The 26,947-nt window shown below is 41.7% G+C and overlaps 2 protein-coding genes across 3 annotated transcripts in view; one reads left to right on the forward strand and one right to left on the reverse strand.

Annotated features, from left to right (window-relative positions):
* Positions 1 to 1,374: 1,374 nt before the first annotated feature.
* RIDA (reactive intermediate imine deaminase A homolog) lies at positions 1,375 to 26,088 on the reverse strand. 2 transcript variants are annotated; one of them, XM_007532745.3, is made up of 6 exons: positions 25,813 to 25,981; positions 12,144 to 12,249; positions 8,889 to 8,943; positions 8,276 to 8,344; positions 5,116 to 5,171; positions 1,375 to 1,919 (listed from the first exon to the last, which is right to left on the reverse strand). In XM_007532745.3, the coding sequence occupies exons 1-6, from the start codon at positions 25,875 to 25,877 to the stop codon at positions 1,863 to 1,865; spliced, it is 408 nt and encodes a 135-aa protein (XP_007532807.1). In that variant the 5' UTR covers positions 25,878 to 25,981; the 3' UTR covers positions 1,375 to 1,862. The 2 variants fall into 2 exon arrangements, with proteins under 2 accessions (XP_007532807.1, XP_060051986.1); XM_060196003.1 differs by lacking the exon at positions 8,889 to 8,943 and having other exon boundaries at positions 25,813 to 26,088.
* The window catches only part of POP1 (POP1 homolog, ribonuclease P/MRP subunit), a 40,063-nt gene continuing 39,187 nt past the window's right edge, over positions 26,072 to 26,947 (forward strand). Inside the window, exon 1 of the mRNA XM_007532323.3 lies at positions 26,072 to 26,162. Within this exon, the coding sequence (XP_007532385.2) occupies positions 26,072 to 26,162 (91 nt within the window). The remainder of the gene's footprint in view (positions 26,163 to 26,947) is intronic.

A 26,947-nucleotide genomic window follows, 5' to 3' on the forward strand; every position in this document is an offset into this window, starting at 1 on the left:
TGCAGGTGGGGAGCCGGGGTTCGAACCGGGATCCTTATGCCGGTCCTTGTGCTTTGCGCCACCTGCGCTTAACCGGCTGCGCTACAGCCCGACTCCCCTTATTTATTTATTTTATTGTTGTAGTTAGTGATGTCATCGTTGTTGGATAGGACAGAGAGAAATGGAGAAGGGAGGGGAAGACAGGGGGAGAAAGACACCTGCAGGCCTGCTTCACCGCCTGTGAAGTGACTCCCCTGCAGGTGGGGAGCCGGAGGCTTGACTCACTGATCATTTTTAACGTGTCTATTGTTTAGCCTTTTCCAGAATGTCATATAGTTGGGGTCATGCAGTATGGAGCCTTTTCAGACTTATTTCACTTAGCAATATGAATTTGAGATTCCTCTGTGGGTTTTTTTTTTTTTTTTTTGTGTGTGTGTCTGTGATTTGATGAGTCATTTATTTTAATTTTTTCATTATTGGGTAGAGACAGAGAGAAATTGAGAGGGGAGGAGGAGGTAGAGAGGGAAAGAGATAGGGAGACACCTGCAACATAACATTCATAAAGCTTTCCCCCTGCTGGTGGGGACCACAGGCTGAGGCCTCGGTCTTTGTGCACTGGACTGTGAGCATTTAACCAGGTGTGCCACTGCCTGGCCCCTATTTTTGTTTTATTTTATTTTTATTGCCTGTAGTATTATTGCTGGGGCTTGGTGCCTGCACCATGAATCCACTGCTTCTGGCAGAAATTTTTTCTTTTATATAGTTTTGCTCTCTCTTTTTTCTTTGATAGGACCGAGAGAAATTGACAAGGGGAGGGATTAGTAGGATTTAACTGCATTAGTGTAGGAATTAACTGCATGAAGTGTGGTTTTTATCATGTTTCAGAAGTAGCAACTTATTATCCTTATGTGTTCTTTCCCCTTGACTTTTATTTTGGCAATGGCATTTGAATGCCTCTTTTTCACAGTCAGTAATATGAGTGTGCTCAGGTTTAATTTAAAGCAATTGTCACCGTATTCATCATCTAGCCTTCAGTTAGTCTTCAAAGGCAGAGAGACAGAGACACCTGCGGTACTTGCTTCACGGCTCCTGAAGCGTCCCCCCTTCAAAGGAGAACAAAGACTCCAGCTGAGGTCCGTGTGCACAATGTGTGTGCTTAACCTATGTGCCCCATCCAGCCCTGACTCGCTCCTTTTTTATTTCCAAATAATAGAAAGAGACTTCCCATTGATGCATTGATGCACTGCACAATGCCCCTACGTGGTCCTATGGAGTTAAAACCAGGTCCGTGTGTGTGTGTGTGTGTGTGTGTGTGTGTGTGTGTGTGCGTGCTAACCCCTGGTACCGATCATGTACTTGAATGCATAAACTGTTAGAAAATGAGAGAACACCAAGGAAAATCAGATGCTATTTTATTGTCATTAGAAAAATATCTACACAAAATTTTGGTCCATTTTCTTCACCTTTTACCTCTTACTATCCAAACTTCAACACTTGAGTCACCTATCTGACTTAAGAACTAAGTATTTCATTTCACTAAGTCAGCAGGATTTAACTGCATGAAGTGTGGTTTTTATCATGTTTCAGAAGTAGCAACTTATTATCCTTACGTGTTCTTTCCCCTTGACTTTTATTTTGGCAATGGCATTTGAATGCCTCTTTTTCACAGTCAGTAATATGAGTGTGCTCAGGTTTAATTTAAAGCAATTGTCACTGTATTCATCATCTAGCCTTCAGTTAGTATTCATTTATCCATACTAATGTTATTTCTATACTAACGTAAGATAGTTTCGATTTTTTTTTCAACATCAATTATAAAAATTAAGATGTGAATTTGAGAGTATTATTAAAATTCTCCACTAAAGGACACTGGGCACACTAAGTCACATCGATGTGAAAGGTCCTTGAATAGCAATGGCTTCAATCTCAACACGGCTTCCCTGTAAGGAAAAATAATAAAGCAAGTTGTATTTTACAAATTCAGAGACTTCCATCATACTTATTAGAAATGTATTCAATGCAATACAACATCTCTTCTCTGCCCCCCCACCCCCCCCCGCCCCTTAAACTCAGGGCCCTGAAGGAGTGTAATGCTGCTGAGTGGCTTCCTGGCCCAATCTTTCCATTACTTTTACTTAGAGAAGTGGGGGTAGGGGTGGGGGAAGGAGCACGAGACACAGAGAAACAGGATACCAATCTACCACCTATAGCGCTTCCATGTGGTCCCAGGGTAGAAATGTAGAGCCTTTCATGCATGCTAAGGCATGAGCTCTACCTAGTAAGCTATCCATAGACAGCATTTTTTAATATTACACATTTCAAAAGGGGGGGGGAGTAAACAGTTTAGTGACACATGTAAAGCGTATTGGCATCCATTAGCTCATGTGATTATCACAGAAGTTCTGCTAGGCAAGTGTGCTTTCTCATTTCACAGAATCTCACGCTGAAGGTTAGAATACTTTCCAAACTAGTCCTGTGAACTAACTGGCAGTGGTTCAAACCCATGTCTTGTGATTCCAAGTTCAGAGCTCTACAACATCAAACACCTTAATAAGTTTGATGAGATCAATCATTTCAAGTAACAATAAAAGAAAAGATAGTACCATTTACCAGGGAAAATCATTAACTAGAAGTGAATTAGAGTCGATTATTCAGAAGTACGAATATTCCATGGTTATGGGGCACAGGAAGGCTTTCAGTTAGATTAGAACACTGAGATAGTGGTCCAGGAGGTGGTGCAGTGGATAAAGCATGGAACTCTCAAGCATGAGGTCCTGAGTTCAATCCCCGATAGCACATGTAGCAGAATGATGTCTAGCTCTTTTTCTCTCCTCCTATGTTTCTCATTAATAAATAAATAAAAATTAAAAAAAAAAAAAGAACACTGAGATAGGGGCCAGGCCATAGCACACCGGGTTAAGTGCACACAGCAAGAAGCACACTGACCAGCATATGGATTTGGTTCAAGTCCCCGGCTCCCCACCTGCAGAGGAGTTGCTTCACAAGTGTGAAACAGGTCTGCAGGTGTCTGTGTTTCTCTCTCCCTCTCTGTCTTCCCCTCCTCTCTCAATTTCTCTCTGTCTATAATAAAAAATGGGCGGGGGGGGGGGGAATGGCCTCCAGGAGCAGTGGATTGGTGCAGGCACCAAATCCCAGAGATAACCCTGGAGGCAAAAAAAAAAAAAAAAAACCCAAAAAACAAAAAACATTGAAATAGGGAGTTGAGCAGAAGCACACTGGGCTAAGTGCACATAATATGAAGCGCAAGCACCCGCACAGTTCAAGTCTCCGGCTCCCCACCTGCAGGGCAGTTGCCTCACAAGCAGTGAAGCAGGTCTGCAGGTGTCTTTCTCTCCCCATCTCTATCTTCCTATTCTCTCTCAATTTCTCTGTCCTATCTGGAAAAAAAAAAGGTCACAGGAGCAGTAGATTCATAGTGCAGGCACCAAGCCCCAGCAATAACCCTGGAGGCAAAACTAAATAAATAAAAATAAGAATGGAGTTGGGCGGTAGCGCAGCAGGTTAAGTACACGTGGCGCAAAGCACAACGACCGGCATAAGGATCCTGGTTCGAACCCCTGGCTCCTCACCTGCAGGGGAGTCGCTTCATAGGTGGTGAAGCAGGTCTGTAGGTGTCTGTCTTTCTCTTCCCCTCTCTGTCTTCCCCTCCTCTCTCCATTTCTCTCTGTCCTATCCAACAATGACGACATCAATAACAACTACAACAATAAAACCCAACAAAAGGGAATAAATATTAAAAAAAATAAGAATGGAAATACGTGTTATTTACTTTATTGTTATATTATATAAGGTGTAGATTTTAAAAAAATATAAAATGGCCAAGTGACCCAACACATCCATCCAAAAAGATCTGTGTATACATATGTTCTTGGCAGCACAATTTGTAATAGCCAAAACCTGGAAGCAACCCAGGTGTCCAACAACAGATGAGTGGCTGAGCAAGTTGTGGTCTATATACACAATGGAATACTACTCAGCTGTAAAAAAATGGTGACTTCACCGTTTTCAGCCGATCTTGGGTGGACCTTGAAAAAATCATGTTGAGTGAAGTAAGTCAAAAACAGAAGGATGAATACGGGATGGTCTCACTCTCAGGCAGAAGTTGAAAAACAAGATCAGAATTGCTCAACAATTTGTTTAGCTCTGTATGTTAACTCTCTTTTCAGTCACCAGGTTCCAGGTGTCATCAGGATGCCGGCCAGACTTCCCTGGATTGAAGACCCCACCATGTGTCCTGGAGCTCAGCTTCCCCAGAGACCCACCCTACTAGGGAAAGAGAGAGGCAGACTGGGAGTATGGACCGACCAGTCAACGCCCATGTTCAGCGGGGAAGCAATTACAGAAGCCAGACCTTCTACCTTCTGCAACCCTCAATGACCCTGGGTCCATGCTCCCAGAGGGATAGAGAATGGGAAAGCTATCGGGGGAGGGGGTGGGATATGGAGATTGGGAGGTGGGAATTGTGTGGGGTTGTACCCCTCCTACCCTATGGTTTTGCTAATTAATCCTTTCTTAAATAAAAAATAAAAAAAAATAAATAAAAAATAAAAACAAGAAACGAAAACACAAGTAGAACCTGAAATGGAATTGGCGTATCGCACCAAAGTAAAAGACTCTGGGGTGGGTGGGTGGGGAGAATACAGGTCCATGAAAAATGATGAATGAAATAGTGAGGGTTGTATTGTTAAATGGGAATCTGGGGAATGTTATGCATGAACAAACTATTGTATTTACTGTTGAATGTAAAACATTAATTCCCCAATAAAGAAATAAAAAATAAATAAAATAAAATGGCCAAGTGAAATTTTTCCTTAGAAGTTAAGAACTTAGCTCAATGTACCACCCCCTAGAAACATCAAAACAGTACGACTGTTATTTTACCTGTTCTCACAACTCGGGTTTTGTTGTATAGTCTTAATTTTTAAGTAAAAAGTTCAAAATCTCTTTCATTTTTTCCCCCATGCATACAGTACTGGATGTTTCATTTTAGATTTTATGTCTCTGGAAAGCAGGAAGTATTTTTCTTTTAAAACATTTCCTTCCACCGTGTTTAGTTTTATTCAGAAACCAATGTAGAGATGTAAAACTGTGTCCATTAGTTAAAGTAAAACTTACTTTGGGCAAAGCAGCAACCTGGTATGCAGCTCTAGCAGGAAAATAATCCTTGAAATCTAAATTTTAAAAATGTCATTTTAGTTTTTAGACACTGTATTATTCACTTACACTGCACAATCAATAATCTTGTTGAAGAGTTTCCTGACCCAGACTTCCTGATATTTATTATCATTAGAAATCCTACAGGTTCTTTATCTATACCTTCATGTTTGTAAGAACATGCCTACTTGTTTTTACCAGGTACACTTGGTTGTCTAAAAATACCATGAGGCTGTCCTTTAACTCCTACCTTGTGGGGCAGAGGTCTGGAATAAGTCATAAGTTAAACTATAATAGACCCAGAGGCCAAACATAATAGCAACATACAATTACCCCATGAACTCTGAAGACTGGCATTTTCCCTGAGAGTGTGGGCACTGTATATAGGATGACCCAGTAAACCCAGTATTTCTTAGGATATCAAGGAAATGTACCTAATGTAGTGACATTAGGTACAATCTTACAATCCACAATCTTACAGGGCCATTTAGACAATGGCAAGTGTAGTTAAGTTTTCAACACACCTACCTGCACTCTGATGGTTTCCTATGAGAAATATATTCTGACCTTTCTTTTTTAAAAAAAATGATTATTTAAATTTTTAAAAATACTTATTCCCTTTTGTTGTCCTTGTTGTTTACTATTGTAGTCATTATTGATGTCGTTGTTGTTGGATAGGACAGAGAGATATGGAGAGAGGAGGGGAAGACAGAGAGGGAGAGAGAAAGACAGACACCTGCAGACCTGCTTCACTGCCTGTGAAGCGACTCCCCTGCAGGTGGGGAGCTGGGGACTTGAACCATTCTGACTTTTCTACATGATACATAAACTACTTGTTATTTGTACCTTGACATTTACTCTCTGATATATATTCACTTAAAAATATCTTTGACCTTCCTAGTTCCTTGATGATGTCATGCATGATTCTATCAATATTCTCATCAGTGTTCCGGTCGGGTTGCTCACTGGACACCGTCCTGCCTCGGGATATCTTGTGTGTGTCCCTCTAGATCTCTTCAGATCATCAGCTTGGTGTCTGAAGTTATTTTTTTCTCTCTCAACCCTGAGACACAATGGATCTCAGGGTCCAGGGTCCCTGCATCTGGCTAAGGTTCTTCCCCCTGAAGTAACAATATTCAGAGATTAGTTTTCTGAAAACCAGTGAGGAGACATATACTCTAACATTTTGATCTTGTTTGATGCCAATGGGGTTTTCTTCTTCAAGTGTCATTTGCAAAATAGCTATCTAAATAGGGAACAGCACCCCATTTTCATCAATGTTAGCAGGTACTTTCTCTGCCAACTGTGATTTTTCTCAACCCATTTGTTTAAGAGAGAATAAGGAATGATGCTCTTGTCTCAGTCTCACCAGGTGGTAGGGATACCCATTTCCCCACCAGGACAGTGATGTTAATAATAGTAATGGAGCAGCTGGGAGGTGAGTAAGTGGGTAGAATATACAGTTTGCATCCCTGAGACACCAGGTTAGATACCAAGCACTACAAATGGCAGAGCAGACTCTGGTCTCGCTCATAAGAACAAGTAAAAATTTAAAATAAATGTTGGTTGTTCACAACATAGCAGTACATATTCTAGTGTGTTCAGTAATGCTGTATTAACTCATTTAAGTACTGCCACTATCTTACAGGGCTCCATGACCATTCTGCATGTGAAGAAACCAAAGCACAGAAATGTTAAGCAACTATTCCACTATCTAATAGTTCTGTGAGAGACGGGTGAGAAGATAATTAGATCATAAAGTAAGAAAATAAAATAAAAGAAGAGGGGTCAGGCAGTGGCACATTTGGTTGAGTGCTTATGTTACCATGCACAAGGACCCAGGTTTATGTCCCCAGTCTCTACCTACAAGGGGTAAGGTACACAAGCGGTGAAGCAATGTCTCTCTACCCCCCAATTTCTTTCTAGCTCATCAGATAAATCAATAAAATTTAAAATAAATGAGAAAGGTCTATGGAGTTTGAAAAATTAAACTTTAGGAAAATTGACTTTATATATATATATATATATATATATATATATATATATATATATATACACATACACACACACACATACACACACACATATATACATGTCTATTTATTTACTTATTTATTATTGGATAGAGACAGAGAGAAATTGAGAGAGGAAGGGGAGGTAGAGAGACAGAGAGAGGCACCTGCAGCCCTCCTTCACCACTTGTGAAGTTTTCCCCTGAAGGTGGGGACTAGGAGCTTGAACCATTATCTTTGTGCATTGTAATGTGTGTGCTTAACTGGGTGAACAGCCACCTGGTCCCCCCCTTTTAATATTTTAATTTACTTATTATTGGATAGTGACAGAGAGACACCTGCTTTACCACTCATGAAGTTTTTCCCCTACAGGTGGGGTCCAGGGGCTTGAACCTGGGTCCTTGTGCACTGTAATGTGAGTGCTTAACCAGGTGTGTCACTGCCTAACCCCTGAAAAACTGATATATATATATATTAATGTAGGGAATCCAATGAAATGTCTTGGGCCTATCTCTTGGTGATATACTATAAGCTTCCAATCACACCAGTTCTTTTAGGAGATCTATAATGTGTGCATGTTGTGTGTGTGTGTGTGTGTCCCCTGTCACTCATAATTAATAATGGACACACATTAAGTATAATATGATTGGGCCTGGGTGGTGATGCACCTGGCTGAGTGCACATATTACAATGGAAGGAAGCTTCACAAGTGGTGAAGCAGTGCTACAGGTGTCTCTCTGTCTCTATCCCTTTTAAAAAGAATTTTTTAAAATTATCTTTATTTATTGGATAGAAACAGCCAGAAATAGAGAGGCAAGGAGGAGATAGACAGAGAGACACCTGCAGCCCTGCTTCATCACTCACAAAGCTTTCCCCCTGCAGGTGGGGGCCAGGGACTCGAACCCTGGTCCTTTCACACTGTAACATGTCGCTCAACCAGGTGCACCACCACCCAGCCCCATCTCTAACCCTTTTTATCTCTCTCCCCTCTTCTCAAACTTTGTATGTCTCTATCTAATAAGTAAATAAAGATAATAAAAAAATTTTAAGGATAATCTGATTAATTTCTCTGTAAAGAAAAAAAATAAGAATAAAACCAATTTACTTACACTGCTTGTAGATTTCATTGACAGTATTGAAGTCATTTATGTCAGCCAGCAAAACAGTTGTTTTCACCACTGGAAGACATATACATTAATATTAGCTGACCTGGTCTGCTTTTTTGCCTAGGAAAAAAGTACATGGTTCCATGACTATCTTAATTAAAACAATTAAAATACAATTAAAATTGCATTACAATTAAAATACATTAAAGGGGTTGGGAGTTCACACAGTGACTATACAAAAAGACTTTCATGCCTGAGGCCACCAAACCCGAGTACTACCATAAGCTAGAGCTGAGAAAAACAAATAATTTTAAGGAAAAAAAAAAAAAAAGAAATATAAGGTGAAATGTACTGACATCTGTCTTGAGGAAATGTGGAAACGTACCCTTATGACACCAACAATCCTGTAAATGAAAATTCCTCTAATAAGATGATATTGAATATGGAAAAGAGAACACTGTAATAGAAAAAAAAAAAAGAGTATGTATACACTCAAGAAATAAAATCCTTAATTGAAAAACCCAAGAAAACCAGAGCATGCCATAATGTTAGGTGCCAGGGATTTTCAGAAAGGCAAAGAGCAATCGGAAATGTGACGCACTACCAAGTTGCTCACCATTAGAGAAGTCACAGTCTGCTGCTTTCAGAATTTCACCCATGTTTTTAAGAGCCTGTGAACCAAGTTAAAAAAAAAAGTCTAAGGCATTGAAGTTGTATTGAGCTTTCATTCGATTCAATGAATCTTCTTTACTAATACCTTCCTCTTAAATAGCTTATGTTGCAGGAAAACTCTCCCTTTCTAGAACACTGCACACTTTCTAGTTGACCTATACAAGAGAAATGCTTCTTGGTACTTCTTTAGTGGAATGAATGAGGGTTTTTCTTTTTTTTTCCCTGAGACATAATACAAAGTTGTGATCTTATGTACTAATATTGGGTTGAAGTCTTTAATGTGTGAAGATCTCCACAAAGTCAATATTTATAAAGCTAAAGCAGGAAGAATTTGTGGGCTTCCTAACTCTGTAAGTCTGAATTGGTAAGCACTAGGCATCAGAACTGCAGTTCAGGAAACACAGACCTTTGAGCTGTGTGCCCTTCCTACAGAGTACATGGATCTGATTTTTTCCCATTAGTTTCTAATGGCAATACAAGTAAATGTTGGATGTATGTATATGTCTGTATATGTGTGCTGCTCTCTAGCTTTGGATACAGAGTTATTCAGTAAATGTGTGAAATTATAGTGTTATTTTTTCTTTTTTTTAATATTTATTTATTTCCTTTTGTTGCCCTTACTGTTTTATTGTTGTTGTAGTTTTAATTGTTGTTATTGACGTCATCGTTGTTGGATAGCAAAGAGAGAAATGGAGAGAGGAGGAGATGACAGAGAGGGGGAGAGAAAGATAGACACCTGCAGACCTGCTTCACCACCTGTGAAGCGACTCCCCTGCAGGTGGGGAGCTGGAGGCTCGAACCGAGATCCTTCTGCCGGTCCTTGTACTTTGCACCACCTGCGCTTAACCACCTGCGCGACTGCCCGACTCCCTAGTTAGTGTTATTTAAAGGATTAGAATTGCATTCCCCATTTAAAAAAATATTTATAAAATGGAAATATTGACAAGACCAGAGGATAAGAGGGGTACAATTCCACACAATTCCCACCACCAGAACTCTGTACCCAATCCCCTTTCTTGATACCTTTCCTATTCTCTATCCCTCTGGGAGTATGGACCCAGGGTCATTGTGGGATGCAGAAGGTGGAAGGCCTGGCTTTTGTAATTGCTTCCCCGCTGAACATGGGTGTTGGCAGGTCGATCCATACTCCCAGCCCCATTTTGTTTTTTAAAAACACTTCATGGGGGTGGGGAGGGAGGAAAAAAATGAAAACACTCCACGGGGCTAGTAAAACAGCTCACTTAGATTGGGTGCTGCCTTAAGAATGGGAGCTACCTGGGAGTATGGACCGACCAGTCAACGCCCATGTTCAGCGAGGAAGCAATTACAGAAGCCAGACCTTCTACCTTCTGCAACCCTCAATGACCCTGGGTCCATGCCCCCAGAGGGATAGAGAATGGGAAAGCTATCGGGGGAGCGGGTGGGATATGGAGATTGGGCGGTGGGAATTGTGTGGAGTTGTACCCCTCCTACCCTATGGTTTTGTTAATTAATCCTTTCTTAAATAAAAAAAATAAATTAAAAAAAAAAAAAAAAAAAAAAAAAAGAATGGGAGCTACTCTCTACCCTACTCCAACTTTCTAGCCCTTTTCCCTACTGGGACATCATTTTCTCAGACATTTTTATCCAACTTCTTCCTAGCTATCACACTCTAGTAAAAACTACCATTGTTGTGGGCCCCAAGAAACATGCCTAAAATAGACTTCTGATTTTTCTTCTACCCTTTGGTCGCCAAGCTCATCTGCTCTGTTTCTACTTTTTGGTTCCTGTTCATTAACCATTTTGTCTCACTTTGTCCTCAGGACTATATGTGTTAACCCAGTGCATCCCCTTAATGCTGATTTTTAAATTACTTTATTATTTATTTTAGTTTTTATTTTTATTGCCACCGGAGTTCTCGCTGCGGCATTCACTATAAATCTACCATTTCTGGTGACCATTTTTTTCTTTCTACTTGATAGATCAGAGAGCTATTGAGAATGGAAGGAGAGACAGGGTGAAAGAAAGACACACACAGATATACATCATGGCTCAGGAATCTTCCCCCCTGTGTGAGGGAGCAGGGGCTCAAATCCCACCTGGCCAGTCCCCCAAATGCTGATTTTTACTTCTGTATTGGAGCTAAATATTTTTTTGATTAAGGGTCAATGAACCTGATAAGAAAACTTCCCAATCCATGTATAAACAGCAAGGTGTATCTGATTTTAATAACTGAGGTTTACAGTCACCTATAATGAGTGATAAAAAGGTAGAACCTGTGGGCAGGGTGGTAGTACAGTGAGTTAAGCGCACATGATACAAAGTGCAAAAACCAGAGTAAGGATCCCAGTTCGAGCCCCCAGCTCCCCACCTGCAGAGGAGGTTGCTTCACATATGGTGAAGTACGTATGCAGGTGTCTATCTTTCTCTCCCCATCTCTGTCTTCCTCTCTTGATTTCTCTGTCCTATCCAACTACAATGACAGCAATAACAACAACAACAACAATAACAACAACGATAAACAAGGGCAACAAAAGGGAAAAAATAGCCTCCACAAGTAGTGGATTCCTAGTGCAGACACTGGGCCCCAATAATAACCCTAGAGGCAAAAAAAAAAAAAAAAAAGGTGGAACCTGTGTGTGTGTGTGTGTGTTAAATGAGTCATCAAATCTCCCATTTTCTCTTGTCTCTTTTTTTAGTGTTTTTTTTTTTTTTTTTTTTTTAATTATTATTAGTGGTTTACATGGTCTGGGAGGTAGCGCAGTGGCTAAGGTACTAGACTCTCAAGCATGAGGTCCTGAGTTCAATCCCTGGTAGCACATGTTCCAGAGTGATGTCTGCTTCTTTCTCTTTCTCTCTCTCTCTCTTCCTCTCTCTCTCCTTTCTCACTAATAAATAAATAAAATCTTTAAAAAATTATCATTAGTGGTTTACAAGATTATACGATTTAGGGGTACAGTTCCACTCCACACTCATTATAAAAGCTCTCTGCCCAGTCTCCCTGACCCCATCCTAACAGTTTTCACAAATAAAGACTGTTTCTTTTATTTATTTTTACAAGTTCATGTGTTTCAGTTCTCTATATGCTACATTTTTCATACTGCAAAAAACTGACTTAAATCTTTGTGAATATCTAAAAAAAAATAAGCCCAATAGATCTTAGCACTCATCAATATGAAAAAGCTGTCAAGCTAGGAACTAAAATGTGGAAATGACTTACTTGTTTGGTTTCTGCTGTCACCCCTCCTGGCACAAGCTGTCCACTTGAGGGGTCCATACCGACTTGTCCCGAAACATAAACTGTCTTGCCGACCAACACAGCTTGACTGAAATGGACAAAAATATAATGTGTAAGTACAGCATGTAATATGTAATTCACTGAGGAAAGATTTCTTTACTAGGATACACAGAGCACAGAATATATTTAAACAAAAAAGGTGAGGTGGAAGAGGACGGGAGGGTCAGAATGTTTTACAGAAAACTGAGAAATGTTCCACATGTACCAACAATTGTATTTACTGTTTACTATAAACCATTAATTCCAACAACAATAAAAGAGGGGCCGGGTAGTGGCACACCTTGTTGAGTGCATACGTTACAATGTGCAAGGACCCCAGTTTGAGCCACCGATCCCCACCTGTAGGGGAAAGCTTTGCAAGTGGTGAAGCAGGGCTGCAGGTGTCTCTCTGTCTCTCTCCCTCTCTGTCTCCCCTCCCTCAATTTCTGGCTGTCTCTATCCAATAAATTAAGGAAAAAGAAAGGAAATTTAAAAAAGAAAGAGAGAGAGAAAAAAAAGATTCACTCTGCCAGGAGTGGTAGAACTGATAGGGTGTGAAGCCTATGTGAATTCCTGGCAGCAAAAAGGGAACTTTAAAAAATTATTTATTTATTCCCTTTTGTTGTTTTCTTGTTGTTATTGATGTTGTCATTGTTGGACAGGACAGAGAGAAAGGAAGAGAGGAGGGGAAGACAGAGAGTGGGAGAGAAAGATAGACACCTGCAGACCTGCTTCACCGCTTGTGAAGAGACTTCCTTGCAGGTGGGGAGCCGGGGGCTTGAACCAGGATCCTTAGGCCGGTCCTTGCACTTTGCGTCATGTGTGCTTAATCTGCTGTTACCACCCGGCTCCCCAAAAGGGAACTTTTATAAGTAAATAAAAGGAAGATGAACAACTCAATTAAAAATATAGGTGACACAGTGACATAAGCTAAAGAGTACAAGGTCCTTTTAAAAAATAAATAAAAATATATGAAGGAAATATGCTGAGGCTGACCCCCTACTTTCAGGAAAGAACTGATCTTGCTGAGACAGATTGAACGAGACATGCTGAGAACAAGCAGACCCCTTGCCCATGCAGTCAGATTTACTTCTGCCTACAATGGACACACCTGACCAGAAACATCTCTAAATGGGTCATAAATCCTGTGACCCTTCCTGTGCCAGAAATAAATAGCCAAGACCCTTTTTTTTTTTTTGCCTCCAGGGTTACTGCTGGGCTCAGTGCCTGCACCATGAATCCACTGCTCATGGAGGCCACTTTCCCTCCCCCTCCCCCTTATTGTTGTAGCCTTGTGGTTATTATTGTTGTTGATGTCATTCGTTTTTGGATAGAACAGAGAGACATGGAGAGAGGAGGAGAAGACAGAAGAGGAGGAGAGAAAGACACCTGTAGACCTGCTTCACCGCCTGTGAAGTGACGCCCCTGTAGGTGGGGAGCCAGGTCCTCGAACTGGGATCCTTACACGGGTCCCTGCGCTTTGCACCACGTGCGCTTAAGCCGCTAGGCTACCGCCCGACCCCCACCAAGACCCTTTATAAGGTTCATCAGCCTGTTCCAGGGCGGGCTTCTCTCTGATCCTGGCAGGGGCTCCTCAGCCTCCCCCTCTCCCTCACTAGCTGCACTTTACAAGCTCTCCCTAGGCTACTAATTCAACCGGTCCTAAATGAACACACCTGACTCTACTTGTCTCATTTAGTGTCTCCTATTTCTAACATTTGGTGTAAAACCTGGGAGGGGCTATGGAGTGTGCCCCTCTGCTCTCATTTGTGTTTATATTTTAACAACACAGGCACATGATACTTCATAAAAGATGATATACAAGATAAAAGGTAGGGTGGGGTAGTTAGTATAACGGTTATGCAAAGAGACTCTCATGCCTGTGGCACCAAGGTCCCAGGTTCAATCCCCCTCATCACCATAAACCAGAACTGGTCAGTGTTCTGGTAAAACAAATAAACAAAACAAGCCAAAGACTACATGAACTAGTGTTCAACACTATGTGTCAGTACAGAAATGCAAACCACAGTTCTTCTTCTAGCGTTTGCCCTTCTTCTGTAGCCAGTCAACAGCGTCAGGTTGAGCCTGATGTAAAGTTTCGAGACCTCCTTTGAATCTGGAGAGGTGGCAGTCGTTGACTATGTGGGTCATAGTCTGTCTGGAGCCGCAGGGGCAGTTCGGGTCGTCTCTGGCTCCCCAGCGATGGAACATAGCGGCGCACCGGCCATGGCCTGTTCGATAGCGATTGAGGAGGGCCCAGTCATAACGTGCTAGGTCAAAGCCGGGTTGACGCTTGCAGGGGTCTGTGATGAGGTGTTTGTTCTTTACCTCAGCTGACTGCCAGCTCTGTTTCCAAGAGACTGGAACAGAGAAGTTCAGTGTAGGCGTAGGGGACCAGATTGGGTGACGAGACGTCAAGCGTTGGACAGGGTGGGCGAAGATATCCGCGTATATTGGCAGGTCCGGTCGAGCGTAGACGTGGGAAATGAACTTAGATGATGCCGCATCCCGACGAATATCTGGCGGGGCGATGTTGCTAAGAACTGGCAGCCATGGAACCGGGGTGGAACGGATGGTTCCAGAAATTATCCTCATGGAGGAATATAATTTGGAATCAACCAGGTGGACATGGGGGCTACGGAACCATACTGGGGCAGCAAACCACAGTAATGTATCACCACACACAATACATCATTGAAAGGGCAGAGGTAGATAGCATAATGGTTATGCAAAACGATTCTCATGCCTGAGGCTCTGAAGGCCCAGGTTCAATTCCCCACAGCACCATAAACCAGGACTGAGCAGTGCTCTGGTAAAAAGACACAACCAAACAATGTATCACTGAAAAATAATTAGTGTTGGTGAAGATGTGGAGCAACTTCAACCTTCAAATGCAAAAACAGTACAGCTATCTGGAAAATTTTGGTGCTTCTATAAAACCTTATACACTTAATACAGTCCAGCAATCTTCCCCTAAGCAATTACCCAAGAGAAAACTTAATGCTGAAAGAACGGTGTTATTTGTGATAACAAAAGACAAAAAAAAACCTCACACGCAACAGAAGGCTGTATTTTATTTGAATTCATTTATATGAAATTCTTAAAAAGAATGGCAACAGAAAGTGGATTAAGGGGACCGGGTACTGGGCACTGGGTTGAGCGTACATAATGCCAAGCACAAGGATGGGCTCAAGGATCTCGGTTCCAGCCTCCGGCTCCCCACCTGCAGGGGAGTCACTTCAGGTGAAGCAGGTCTGAGGTGTCTTTCTCTCCCCCTCTGTTTTTCCCTCCTCTCTCCCTTTCTCTCTGTCCTATCCAATGACAACGACAGCAACAATAACTACAATAATAAAACAAGGGCAACAAAAGGGAATAAATAAATAAATAAATAAGAAGTGAAGCAGGTCTGAGGTGTCTTTCTCTCCCCTTCTGTCTTCCCCTCCTCTCTCAATTTCTCTGTCCTATCCAACAGCAACAATGTGGGGGTGGCGTCAGGAGGGGGGGTAGTGAGGAAAATAGCTGCCAGGAGCAATGGATTTGTAGTGCAGGCACTGTGATAACTCTGGAGGCAAGATAAATACATAACAAACAAATAAATAAATAAATAAATGTAGATTAATAGCTGCATTGGGGCCAGGGATCAGGGTGAAAATTTACCACAAAAGGTACCAAGGAGTTTGGAGGAATGGAAGTTTCTAAATCTTGACTGCGGTGGTGGATATAGGATCATACATTTATCAAAACTCCTGGAGCTCTGCACTTGAATGAATTTTCTATAAAATTTAGTGAAGCTATAAAACAACAAAATGCCATACCAATTTGCATCCCACTATCACCTCTTGTTGAAGGGTCACTAAGGCTAACATGTACTTTATTTCTATAGTGACTTGTTGTTATTTATTTACATATTTAATTATTTACATATTTATTTATTCCCTTTTGTTGCCCTTGTTATTTTATTGTTGTAGTTATTACTGTTGTTGATGTCATTGTTATTGGATAGGACAGAGAGAAATGGAGAGAGGAGGGGAAGACAGAGAGGGGGAGAGAAAGATAGACACCTGCAGACCTGCTTCACCGCCTGTGAAGTGACTCCCCTGCAGGTGGGGAGCCGGGGGCTCGAACCGGGATTCTTACACAGGTCCTTGCACTTTGCACCACCTGTGCTTAACCCGCACTTAACATGACTCCCTTACATATTTATTTTTTACCAGAGCACTGCTCATCTCTCTGGCTTAAGGTGGTGCTGGGGATGAACCTGGGAGCACAAGTCTGTTTGCATAACCAGTCCCCTGCGGTGCTTACTTTTGGAACAGAACCTTGTTGTGAAACAGACTCTTTTTGAAGATGCTCAAACTCAGAATTAGGATAAAAATGACAAGAAAAAGAACGAGAGAGGGCCTGGCCATGGTGCGTCCAGCTCATCGCTCACGTTCCCATGTGCAAATACCAGGGTGGAGCGCCTGGTTACCACCTGTGGGGGACACTTCTCTCTCCTCTTTCAATTTCTCTTTATCTTACCCAATAAAATAGAAAGAAAGGAAGGGAGGGAGAAAAGAAAGAAAAGAACAAGCTACAGTGAGACCCGAGGTGAGTCAAACAAATCAACTTTAAAGGAAATGTATTAGATTTTGGACTAAAGATTTATTAACAAGGGAAAACAAATCAGAGCATCACTCTGGCACATGTGGATCAGGAGTTAAACTCAGGACCTCATGTCTAGGAAAGACTCTAGCACATCCCCCTTTGTTAAAAAAACTGTGGTAAAATAGACATAACACAAACTTGATTGTGTTTAACATAGAACTTGGTGGCTTAAATTCCATTTGGATGGGGTAAATAAAGATAGACACCTGCAGACCTGCTTCACCATTTGTGAAGTAACTCCCCTGCAGGTGTGGAGTCAGGGGCTCGAACTGGGATCCTTACACCGGTCCTTGTACTTTGCACCACTTGCGCTTAACCCGTTGAGCTACCTACCGCCTGACTCCCGATATATATATATATATATATATATATATATATATTTTTTTTTTAAGTAACTACTCAGAAAGTCTAGGAACTATCAACTACGTGGCATTCATCCTGCTCTACAAACAGATAAGTACCTAGTTTGTTCAAGTGCAAGCTTTACTGGGATTCAATTGTGTCACCAGTTAAGTCTCTATTAGCTGTCCTATGTAGGACCAGGCTAGGGACTTCACAAAGTATCTTCAACAAGTCATATTTAAAACTAAGTCTCTATGTAGTGTTGATCAGAAACTTTATGATAGTAAAAAGAAACTTATTTGTTCTCAGTAAATAATTTACTCATTTATTTATTTAGGAGATAGAGACAGACAACTGTAGCACTGCTCTATGGTTCATGAAGCTTCCAGATGGGGATGCGGTCTTGAACCAGGGTCCTTGGGTATGGTAGCAGGCACACTCTATAGGTGTACCACCAATCAGTCCCTTATTCTCAGAAAAGTAAAAATACCAATCTCCTGAGGTGCCGGGCTAGCATCTCCGGAGAAGAGACCAGGAACTTGTGGCTGAGCAGGAACGCAATGCAATGCCTTTATTGATCAGAGGCAACGCTTTTTATATCTTAGAAACCGGAAGTGGCAAGTGGGAAAAGGAAATGGCTAGGAGAGGGGGTGAAGAAAAGAGCCAAAGGTAGAAAGCTTCCATAGCAGCTGTTGCAAAGGTTCTAACCAATGGTGATGTAAATAGACCATAGCATCAAGCAATGGAGCATGGGGGGGGGGGGGGGGACTGGCTTTAAGGCCTGACACTGAGGCCATCTGATCTATGTGAATTATTCAAAAGAAACATTTATTTATTAGACAAAGACAGAGAAATTGACAGGGGGAGGGGAAGTAGAGATGGAGAGAGAAAGGGAGACACTTGCAACACTGCTTCACAGTTCATGAAACTCTCCTCCTCCAAGTGGGGACCAGGGACTTGAACCTGGGTCCTTGTGCATAGTAATGTGTCTGCTCTACCAAGTGTGCAACCACTTGGCCCCTATTTTTTTTTAATTGGGTCATTGGTTGGATATATATATATATATATAAAACCTGTTATTCATAGTTTGTTATATGATTACAATGTATAGTTCCACACCACACCCACCACCAAAGTTCTGTGTCCTCATCCTCCCAACATCCTGAAGATAACCACCATAGTTCTCACAAGTCTTAGTTTGCTTGCTTCTGTTTTGTTTGGGTTTTTTTTTTTTTGCAAGTTCATATAAATCAAATTTCTATATTCCACATATGAGTGAAACCATCTGGTAGTTGTCTTTCATCTCTTTACTTACTTTGCTAAGCATAATCACCTCCAATTCCATCCATTTTATCCCAAAGGGCACAATATCATCTTTTTTGACTGCAGAGTGGTATTCCATGGAATATGTATCCCATAACTTCTTTTTAAAAATTTTTTTATTATATTTACTTATTTTCCCTTTTGTTGCCCTTGTTGTTTTTATTGTTGCTGTTGTTATTGATGTCGTCATTGTTGGATATGACAGAGAGAAGTGGAAAGAGCAGGGGAAGCCAGAGAGGGGGAGAGAAAGACAGACACCTGCAGACTTGCTTCACCACCTGTGAAGTGACTCCCCTGTAGGTGGGGAGCCAGGGGCTCGAACCAGGATCCTTATGCCAGTCCTTGCACTTTGGGCCACGTGCACTTAACCACTGCGCTATCGCCCGACTCCCCATCCCATAACTTCTTTAGTCAGTCATCTGTGGATGGGCATTTAGGCTGCTTCCACTTTTTGGCTATTGCGAATAATGCAGCTATGAACATAGGGGTGCATATGTCCCTTTGAATTAGTGCTTGAGTATCCACTGGATAAAAGCCTATGCGTAGTATTGCTGGATCATAAGGTACTTGATTTTTATTTGTCTAAGGACTCTCTATACAGTCTTCCAAAGGGACTGTACCCACCAGCAATGTAGCAGAGTTCCCTTTTCTCCATAACTTCTCCAACACCTGTCATTTTCTGGTTTGTTGATGGAAGCCATTCTCTCAGGTGTGAGATGGTCGGTCTCTCAGTGTAGTTTGAATTTGCATTTTTCTAGTGGAGTATTTCTTCATGTGTCTGTGGGCTTTGTGTGTTTCTTCTTTAGAAAACTGTTTAGTTCTTTGGCCCACTTTTTTATTGTGTAATTTTTGCTTCTTTTGTTGATCTGTACCAATTCTATATAATTCTATATAGATGTTTGTTATCAGTCATTTGTCTGATGTACAGAGATTTTTCTCCTAAGGATAACTCAGTTGCCTGGTTATCCTTGTGTAGTTTTCTTCTGATGTGTAGAAGCTTTTTAGTTTCATGTAATACCATTTATTTACTCTTGTGTCATTTCCCATGCCTAGTGGGTTAAGTCTCCAAATATATGTTTGATATGAAGGTTCTGCAAAGTTTCACCAACATTTTCTTCTGTAGATTTTAGAGCTTCTGGTCTAATATACAGATCTTTAGTCCATTCCAATTTGACTTTTGTGTATGGTGTTAGGTCGTGGTCTAGTTTCACTTTTCTACATGTGCTACCCAATTTTCCCAGCACCATGTGTTAAAGAGAACTTTACCCCACTGAATGGTTTTAGACTCTTTGTCATATATTAGGTGATACTATGTGTGTAGGCTCATTTCAGAGTTTTTAGTTCTGCTGTACTGATCTAAGTGTCCATTTTTATTCTAGTACTATGCTAGATTACTATTGCTTTGTAATATAAACCAAAATTGGGGAGTGTGATTAACTTCATATTTTTCCTTTTTTTCTCAGAAGTGCTGTGGCAATTCATAGCCTTTTGAGGTTCCAAGCAAATTTTTGGACAAGTTGTTCAATTTGCTTAAAAATGCCACTGGAGGGCGGGGGTAGATAGCAAAAGACTGTCATGCCTGAGGCTCTGAAGTCCCAGGTTCAATCCCCAGCACCACCATAAGCCAGAGCTGAGCAGTGCTTTGGTGTTTCTATGTGTCTTTCTCTCTCTGAATCTCAAAAATAAATAAAATACTTTTTAAAAAATGCCACTGGAATTTTGATAGGAATTGCACTGAAATTGTAGACTGATTTTGGTAGAATGCTGGCCCCCCCTTTTTTTTTTTAAATAAAATAGTAAAGATATTTGTAAGAGATAGTTAGGTCTTCTCTTAAAAGGGACACAAATAAAACAACTGGTTATTACAAAAATTCTTTTTATAAATTGTTATGTATGACCACCTGTGGCCAGTAGTTTTGTATTCTTTAGGTCAGATAATAGTTCCTTGCAGTGCTTGCTAATGCTCCAGCAGAGACCCTCAGACTCTTTTTCTCCTTCCTTTATTTAGACAACAGGGAGACTGTGAGCTCTGAAGCCCAGCCCAGGGACTGAGAAGACAGTTCTGCGTCAGGTATAAAAGATGGGAGTGGTGAGGAGAGGTAAGCTGCTGCGGCACGCCCTTTTGCAAAAGTATAAATGCCTTGCTTCCACTCCTTATTTTTTGCCTTGGCATTGATAAATGCCTTATTTTTTGGATGTCATTTACAACAATATTGTTCACAAGAATATTTAGAAGGTTGACAGTAGTACTTTGGCAAAAAAAAAAAAAACTTACTATTTATAGACAAGTCATTAATCTCTAGAAGCTTTAAAAGTCTATAATTCTGCTTCCACATCAAAGAGTAATAACACTTTCAAAAGTAATACTTCTCATATCATAATCTAGTCATGTGAACTGCAGTCACAAAGTTCTGTGAAAGGGGTGAGGAGACAGCTCACCTTGATAAAACACACACCGTGCACCGTGCGTTGCCTGGGGATCCAGGTTCAAGCCCCCAACTACCACCATGGGAACATTTGCATAGGGGAAAATTCAAGAGCAGAGTAGCACTGCTTCTATAACTCTTTTCTCTTTGCCTCTCCCTCTCTTTCTCTCATTCTCTCTCTAAAGAATGAATGAATAAATAAATAAAACTGGGGATAGAGGACACATGCAGGCATAGAATCAGAGTGATAAAACTGGTGGGAAAGCAAACGAAAGTAACAAAAAGTGTCACTACCTGGATGCTGTACCAGCAAAATGGGAGCCAATGTGATAGCACCTGGATGATGAAATTCCTGAAATGTGCTGAGCTGAGCTAATTAGCAACAACTGCTAATCCATCCCAGTGCCAAGAAATGAAAGTTCAACACAATTGCAAAGTTCCTGGAGAAGACCCAGAATTTTCAAAGTTTGCCCAGTACAAACTCCATGCACAAAATCTCATTTCCAAATGAGTCTTCAAATATATCCAATAAGGAGTCAGGCGGTAGCTCAACAGCTTAAGCGCACATGGTGCAAAGTGCAAGGACCGACGTAAAGATCCCGGTTCAAGCCCCCAGCTCCCCAGCTGCAGGGGAGTCAGTTCACAAGCGGTGAAGCAGGTCTGCAGGTGTCTTACCTTTCTCTCCCCCTCTCTGTCTTCCCCATCTCTCTCCATTTCTCTCTGTCCTATTCAACAATGACGACAACAACAATTAACAACAACAATAACTACAACATAATAAATAATAAGACAACAAGGGCAACAAAAGGGAATAAATAAATATTAAAAAAAATATCCATTGATGAATGCTAGGTGCTCTTAGTCATAAGTGGGACTTTAGAAGCAAAGTAAAGGTGCTTCTGAGGGGGTGAGTGGTGGTGCACCTGGTTGAACACACACATTACCACGTTCAAGGACCTGGGCTCAAGCCCCTGGACCCCACCTGTGGGGGGGAGGAGCTTTGTGAGTGGTGAAGCATGTCTGCAGGTGTCTGTCTGTCTGTCTCTCTCTCTCCTCCCTCTTCTCAATTTCTATCTGTCCTATCAAATTGGAAAAGAAAGAAAGAAAGAGAGAAAGAAAGAAAGATGACCATGGCTGCTGGGAACAGTTGATTCATCATGCAGGTACTAAGCTCTGGTGATAACCTGGTGGAAAAAAAAAAAAAAAGGTGCAGAGTAGTTATGTTGCTGGCCTTGCAAGCATGTGGTTCCAAGGTCAATTTTATGTGCCAGAAGGATGTTCTGGCTCTGTATCCTCTCACTTTGGTTAATAAATAGTCCCTTAAAAAAATAAAAAGGAAAATACAAGGTGAAACTTTAACAATGGTCTATTGCAGAAGATCCAAGGGCTCTAACAGGGGTGGTGGTGGAGGGTGGGAAGGGGGTGGGGACCCAGCACCCTATGGTGAGTGAAGATAACAAGCTGGTGGAGAGTGTGGTGTGCTAGCACTTAATAGTGGGGAGATCTGAAACTGTATACTTGTGACAACAATGATCTTGTAAATCACTATTTCCCCCATAAAGTGATCTAAAACAATGAGCTGATATTCTCTCTCTTTTTCCCTCAGAACCTCAGGCTTGAGAGTTCAATGCTTTATCCACTGTACCACCTCCCAAACCACGGGGATTTTTTAAAAAAAAATTTTTTTATGACAAGTTCCAAACATAGTACAGGGAAGATAAAATGAATAAGAAAAAAAAAATCTTGTTATTTCCGCATTGATACCAAGACAGATGTCTCTCTCTCTCTCTTTTTTTTTTAAAGATTTAATTTATTTATTCATGAGAAATGATAGGAGAAAGAAAGAACCAGACATCACTCTGCCAGGGATTGAACTCAGGACCTCATGCTTGATAGTTCAATGCCTTATCCACTGCGCCACCTCCTGGACCACAACCCAAAATATTTCAAAGTATTAGCCAGATCACCAATCCCAGGTAGAATTTACGGCCTGAATCCAACACTAACAGTCAACATTTGAGGTATCCTCTAGAGAGAACAAGCTACGTTACTATATGTAATGTGTTAACTCAGTAGTTTAATCATCTAGTATTTAGCAAGACTGTGTAAAAATTACTACCACTGGTATTTATAGTGACATTAATATAAATGCAGAATTTTAAAGCCAACATACCTTTCTCTGTGAACATAAAACTTCTTAATGGGACAGCACCACTCAAAGCTAAATATAGGTTTGGAAAGGTATAAATATATATGTGTGTGTATAAATATATATATACTTTCAGTATGCTACTTTCTCTTACATTTTTGCTGTACCGTATTTGTCTCATAATAGGGATATATCAGGGAGTTGGTCGGTAGCACAGCGGTTAAGTGCATGTTGCGCAAAGCATAAGGACCGGCATAAGGATCCCGGTTCGAGCCCCTGGCTCCCCACCTGCAGGGGAGTTGCTTCACAGACGGTGAAGCAGGTCTGCAGGTGTCTCTCTTTCTCTCCCTCTTTCTGTCTTCCCATCCTCTCTCCATTTCTCTCTGTCCTATCCAACAACAGCGATATCAATAACAAGAACAATAACTACAGCAACAATAAAGAACATCAAGGGCAACAAAAGGGAAAATAAATAAATATAAATGAAAAAAATAGGGATATATCTTAATGGTGTGTATTCTTCCACCATTACGTCATCTCAGGTTAGTCTCTATCTTGAATGTTCTTCACTCTATGACTTAACAGTTGAAGATTAATTTAAGTATAAAAGATTGCAACAGTATTATAATGGTAAACCCAACCTTCAAATCCAGCTCAAGGACTTATCTCTTACAAGGAAACTTCTGAATTTTTTTGTCTCCTCTGCCCCAAAGTACAATCTCTTTTCTTCTTTTGAATCACCATCTTTTCCTTGAGCCTCAAGTACTCTCACTCCCACTCCCCTCTCTCTAAATGTTTTGTTTTACCTTAGTGAGAGAGAGAGACAGAGAGACAGAGAGAGAGAGGCAGGCTGAGAGAGATAGGGAGGAGCTACAGAGAAGAGACTAGAGCGCTGAACAGCTCTGGCTTATAGTGGTGCTGGGGACTGAAGCTGAGACCCCAGAGCCTCTGGCAGTGCATGAAAGCTTTTTTACTTAACCATTACGCTATCTTCCCTGCCCAGCACTTTATTTCTAACTCTTCGAAAATTACTACTGCTCTGTCACGTGTTACTTTTTATGGTAGTGTGCTATAGAAAAGCTCAAATCAAACACCGTTACTTACAGACTATTTGACCCTGGACAACTTCACTTTGAACTTCACTTACTATTATTTGGTAAAGAAGGGTTCAAACTTAGAGAAAGTTGGTTGTCATGGTGTTTGCTATGTAACACGCACTAAATTAAATGTTTTTTTTTTTCTCTCTACTCCCACCCCTCATGTGTGAATTTCTTTCATAATGGATAATTTTTATTCATTCTTGTATTCCCTTCACCCTGCCTTCTTGCTTGACTTATAGCTGGTACTCATATCTGTTAAAGTATTTTTTCAAACTGTGAAAAGACACTATCCATTTTCAAAAGGAAAAATATTTCAATACAGACATTTTAAGAAAATACTTTTCTAATAAAAGGAATTAAGCTTCCTACTTAACAACACTTCTGACAGCGGGGATAAGTAAGTGTACAGAGCAGAATTTCTGACTCATCTACATCTAGTGCATGCCAGGTAATCTTAGAGAAATAACTTGATCTGTGATTTATATTTGGTTTTGCTGGAGGAAAACAAACACAAGCAATACATAATAAACATTACAATGTATCCTTCTATGTGCTGGGATTTCTTAACTATTTCTGTGAAGAACTGTTCCTGCCAGGACAGTCACATCTGCGGATGGGGCTTATTCCTTTGAATTAAGATAAGTTCCAAACATTATACTAAATGAAAGAAGTCTGCCACAAAGGACCACATACCCTAGGATTCCATTTATCAGAAACGTCCATAGCAAGCAAATCCATAGAGATCAAACATAAATTAGTGGTAACCAGGGACTGGGGCGGCCAGCGTGACAAGAAAAGGTCTAACAGGGTTTCCTCTTTGGGATGTATATGTGAGGAAAATGCTCTGAATTGTTATGGTGGTGATGGCTGCACTACTTTTGTCAGTATAGTAAAAATAAATAAAAACTGAATATGGAATTTATATATATATATATATATATATATATGAGTTGTTGATTTTTTATGCCAATAGGATTTTATTTTTTATTTATTTATTTTTAAAATTTTATTTATTTTCCTCTTTGTTGCCCTTGTCGTTTTTATTGTTGTTGTAGGTATTATTGTTGTTGTTGATGTAGTCATTGGACAGGACAGAGAGAAATGGAGAGAGGAGGGGAAGACAGAGAGAGGGAGAGAAAGACAGACACCTGCAGACCTGCTTCACCGCCTGTGAAGTGATTCCCCTGCAGGTGGGGAGCCGGGGGCTCGAACCGGGATCCTTGTGCTTTGCGCCACGTGTGCTTAACCTGCTGCGCTACAGGCTTTTATTTTTACAATGACATTTACAAAACAGCTACCTGAATAGGGACCAGTTGCCTACCTACGTCTGTCTGTCTGCCAAAGTACGTGCTACAAAACCAGAAAGGCCGTAAGTGGAGAAAGTATGTGGACTAGCTGGGTTTTCCCGCAGAGAGGCAGCAGCAAGTTGGGGGGGGGGGTGATGGTGAGGACAGGTGCCCCCGGGCTCCTACCCCACCCCCACCCCGCGTCCCCTCGCCTTTTTGCTTCAGTTCGCTCGAGTGATCGTGGGGGCGAGTCTGGATCAGCCTCAAAAACCCGCCCCGGAGTTCACCCCTGGAGGGACCCTCAACAGGGTCCGTCCGCGCTCCCACCTGCCTCATTACCTGTAGGGACCAATGGCCGCTGGGGCTTTCGTGGTGCTGATCACTCTTCTGACCAGGGACGACATAGTTCACGTCTTTTTTTTTTTTTTTTTTTTGCAGCGGCCTTTGGGAAAACAGAACTGCACACGAGCGCCGCACGCACCTCTCCGGGCAACCCCGGACCCGCGGGTAAAGAACTCCCCGGCGGCTGCGCTCGGCATTCTGGGAGTTGTAGTCTCCGTGCGACTCCCGGCCACGTGGAGGCTGGAGTCTCTGGCGCATGCGCTCCCCGGCTCACGCGTGTATGCTTGCAGCTTTGGTTGATTCACATCTTAGGGGAGCACCGCATCCAACCTCAGGGCGTGTGGCAGGTAGGATTTGAGGGGCTGGAGTCTGCGGGGGTCTGCAAGGTAGGGAGAACTGTATAATGGCGGCTTCCCCTAGGTCCCTCCCCGTGTTCTGTCCCTGGGACCCCTGGGACCTCTGTCCTGACAGATGGGCCTGGGCCCCTCTTCCTAGCCCCGCACCCTCTTCGGCCTCTGCTCTCCAACCCTTGGGCTCCTTCATTTCCCAGGTGCAGGCCGTCTTGGCAGTGGGCATGCATCACCCTTCTGCTTCACTGAGAGGTCATTCGGGGGAGCTGGCTGAGATCTGGGCGTGTCCCCTCCCGTGCCTCGGTTGTCGCCCTCTCTGGGGTCCTCCTCGCGCGTCCCGACCCTCTTCTGTCTGAACCGACCCCGAGTGAGTGGGGTCTTGAAGTGTGACCTTGATCCAGCAAAGGACTCCGGCGCTCGCCTTTAGGCTGAGAGTTAATGCTGTGTCAGAAATGCATCGCTCTTAACCTTTACGCGTGCGTGTGTCCACTTAATCAATAAAAAAAAATACAGTTTTCTTGAACCCTGTGCTCTGTGCAGGACACTCTCCTGCAGACGAAGACGATCCCTATCCTACCAGCTTCTAAAGTATTATAAGAAAATCTGTTTACGCACCTCCCCCACTCCATTTTATCCTGTGTGCTGTGAAGAACTTTTTTGCTGTCTTACTTCCGGCTCCTTGAGTTATAACTTTGGTTTAGGGCAGCATGGAATTACAAAATATTTCCCAGTTTGGCTTTTGGATATAAGTTGCCTCTCATCCTACTTAATTTATAATTTTT

Source organism: Erinaceus europaeus, chromosome 8 (assembly GCF_950295315.1).
Source record: "Erinaceus europaeus chromosome 8, mEriEur2.1, whole genome shotgun sequence".
In the NCBI taxonomy this organism is placed as follows: domain Eukaryota; kingdom Metazoa; phylum Chordata; class Mammalia; order Eulipotyphla; family Erinaceidae; genus Erinaceus; species Erinaceus europaeus.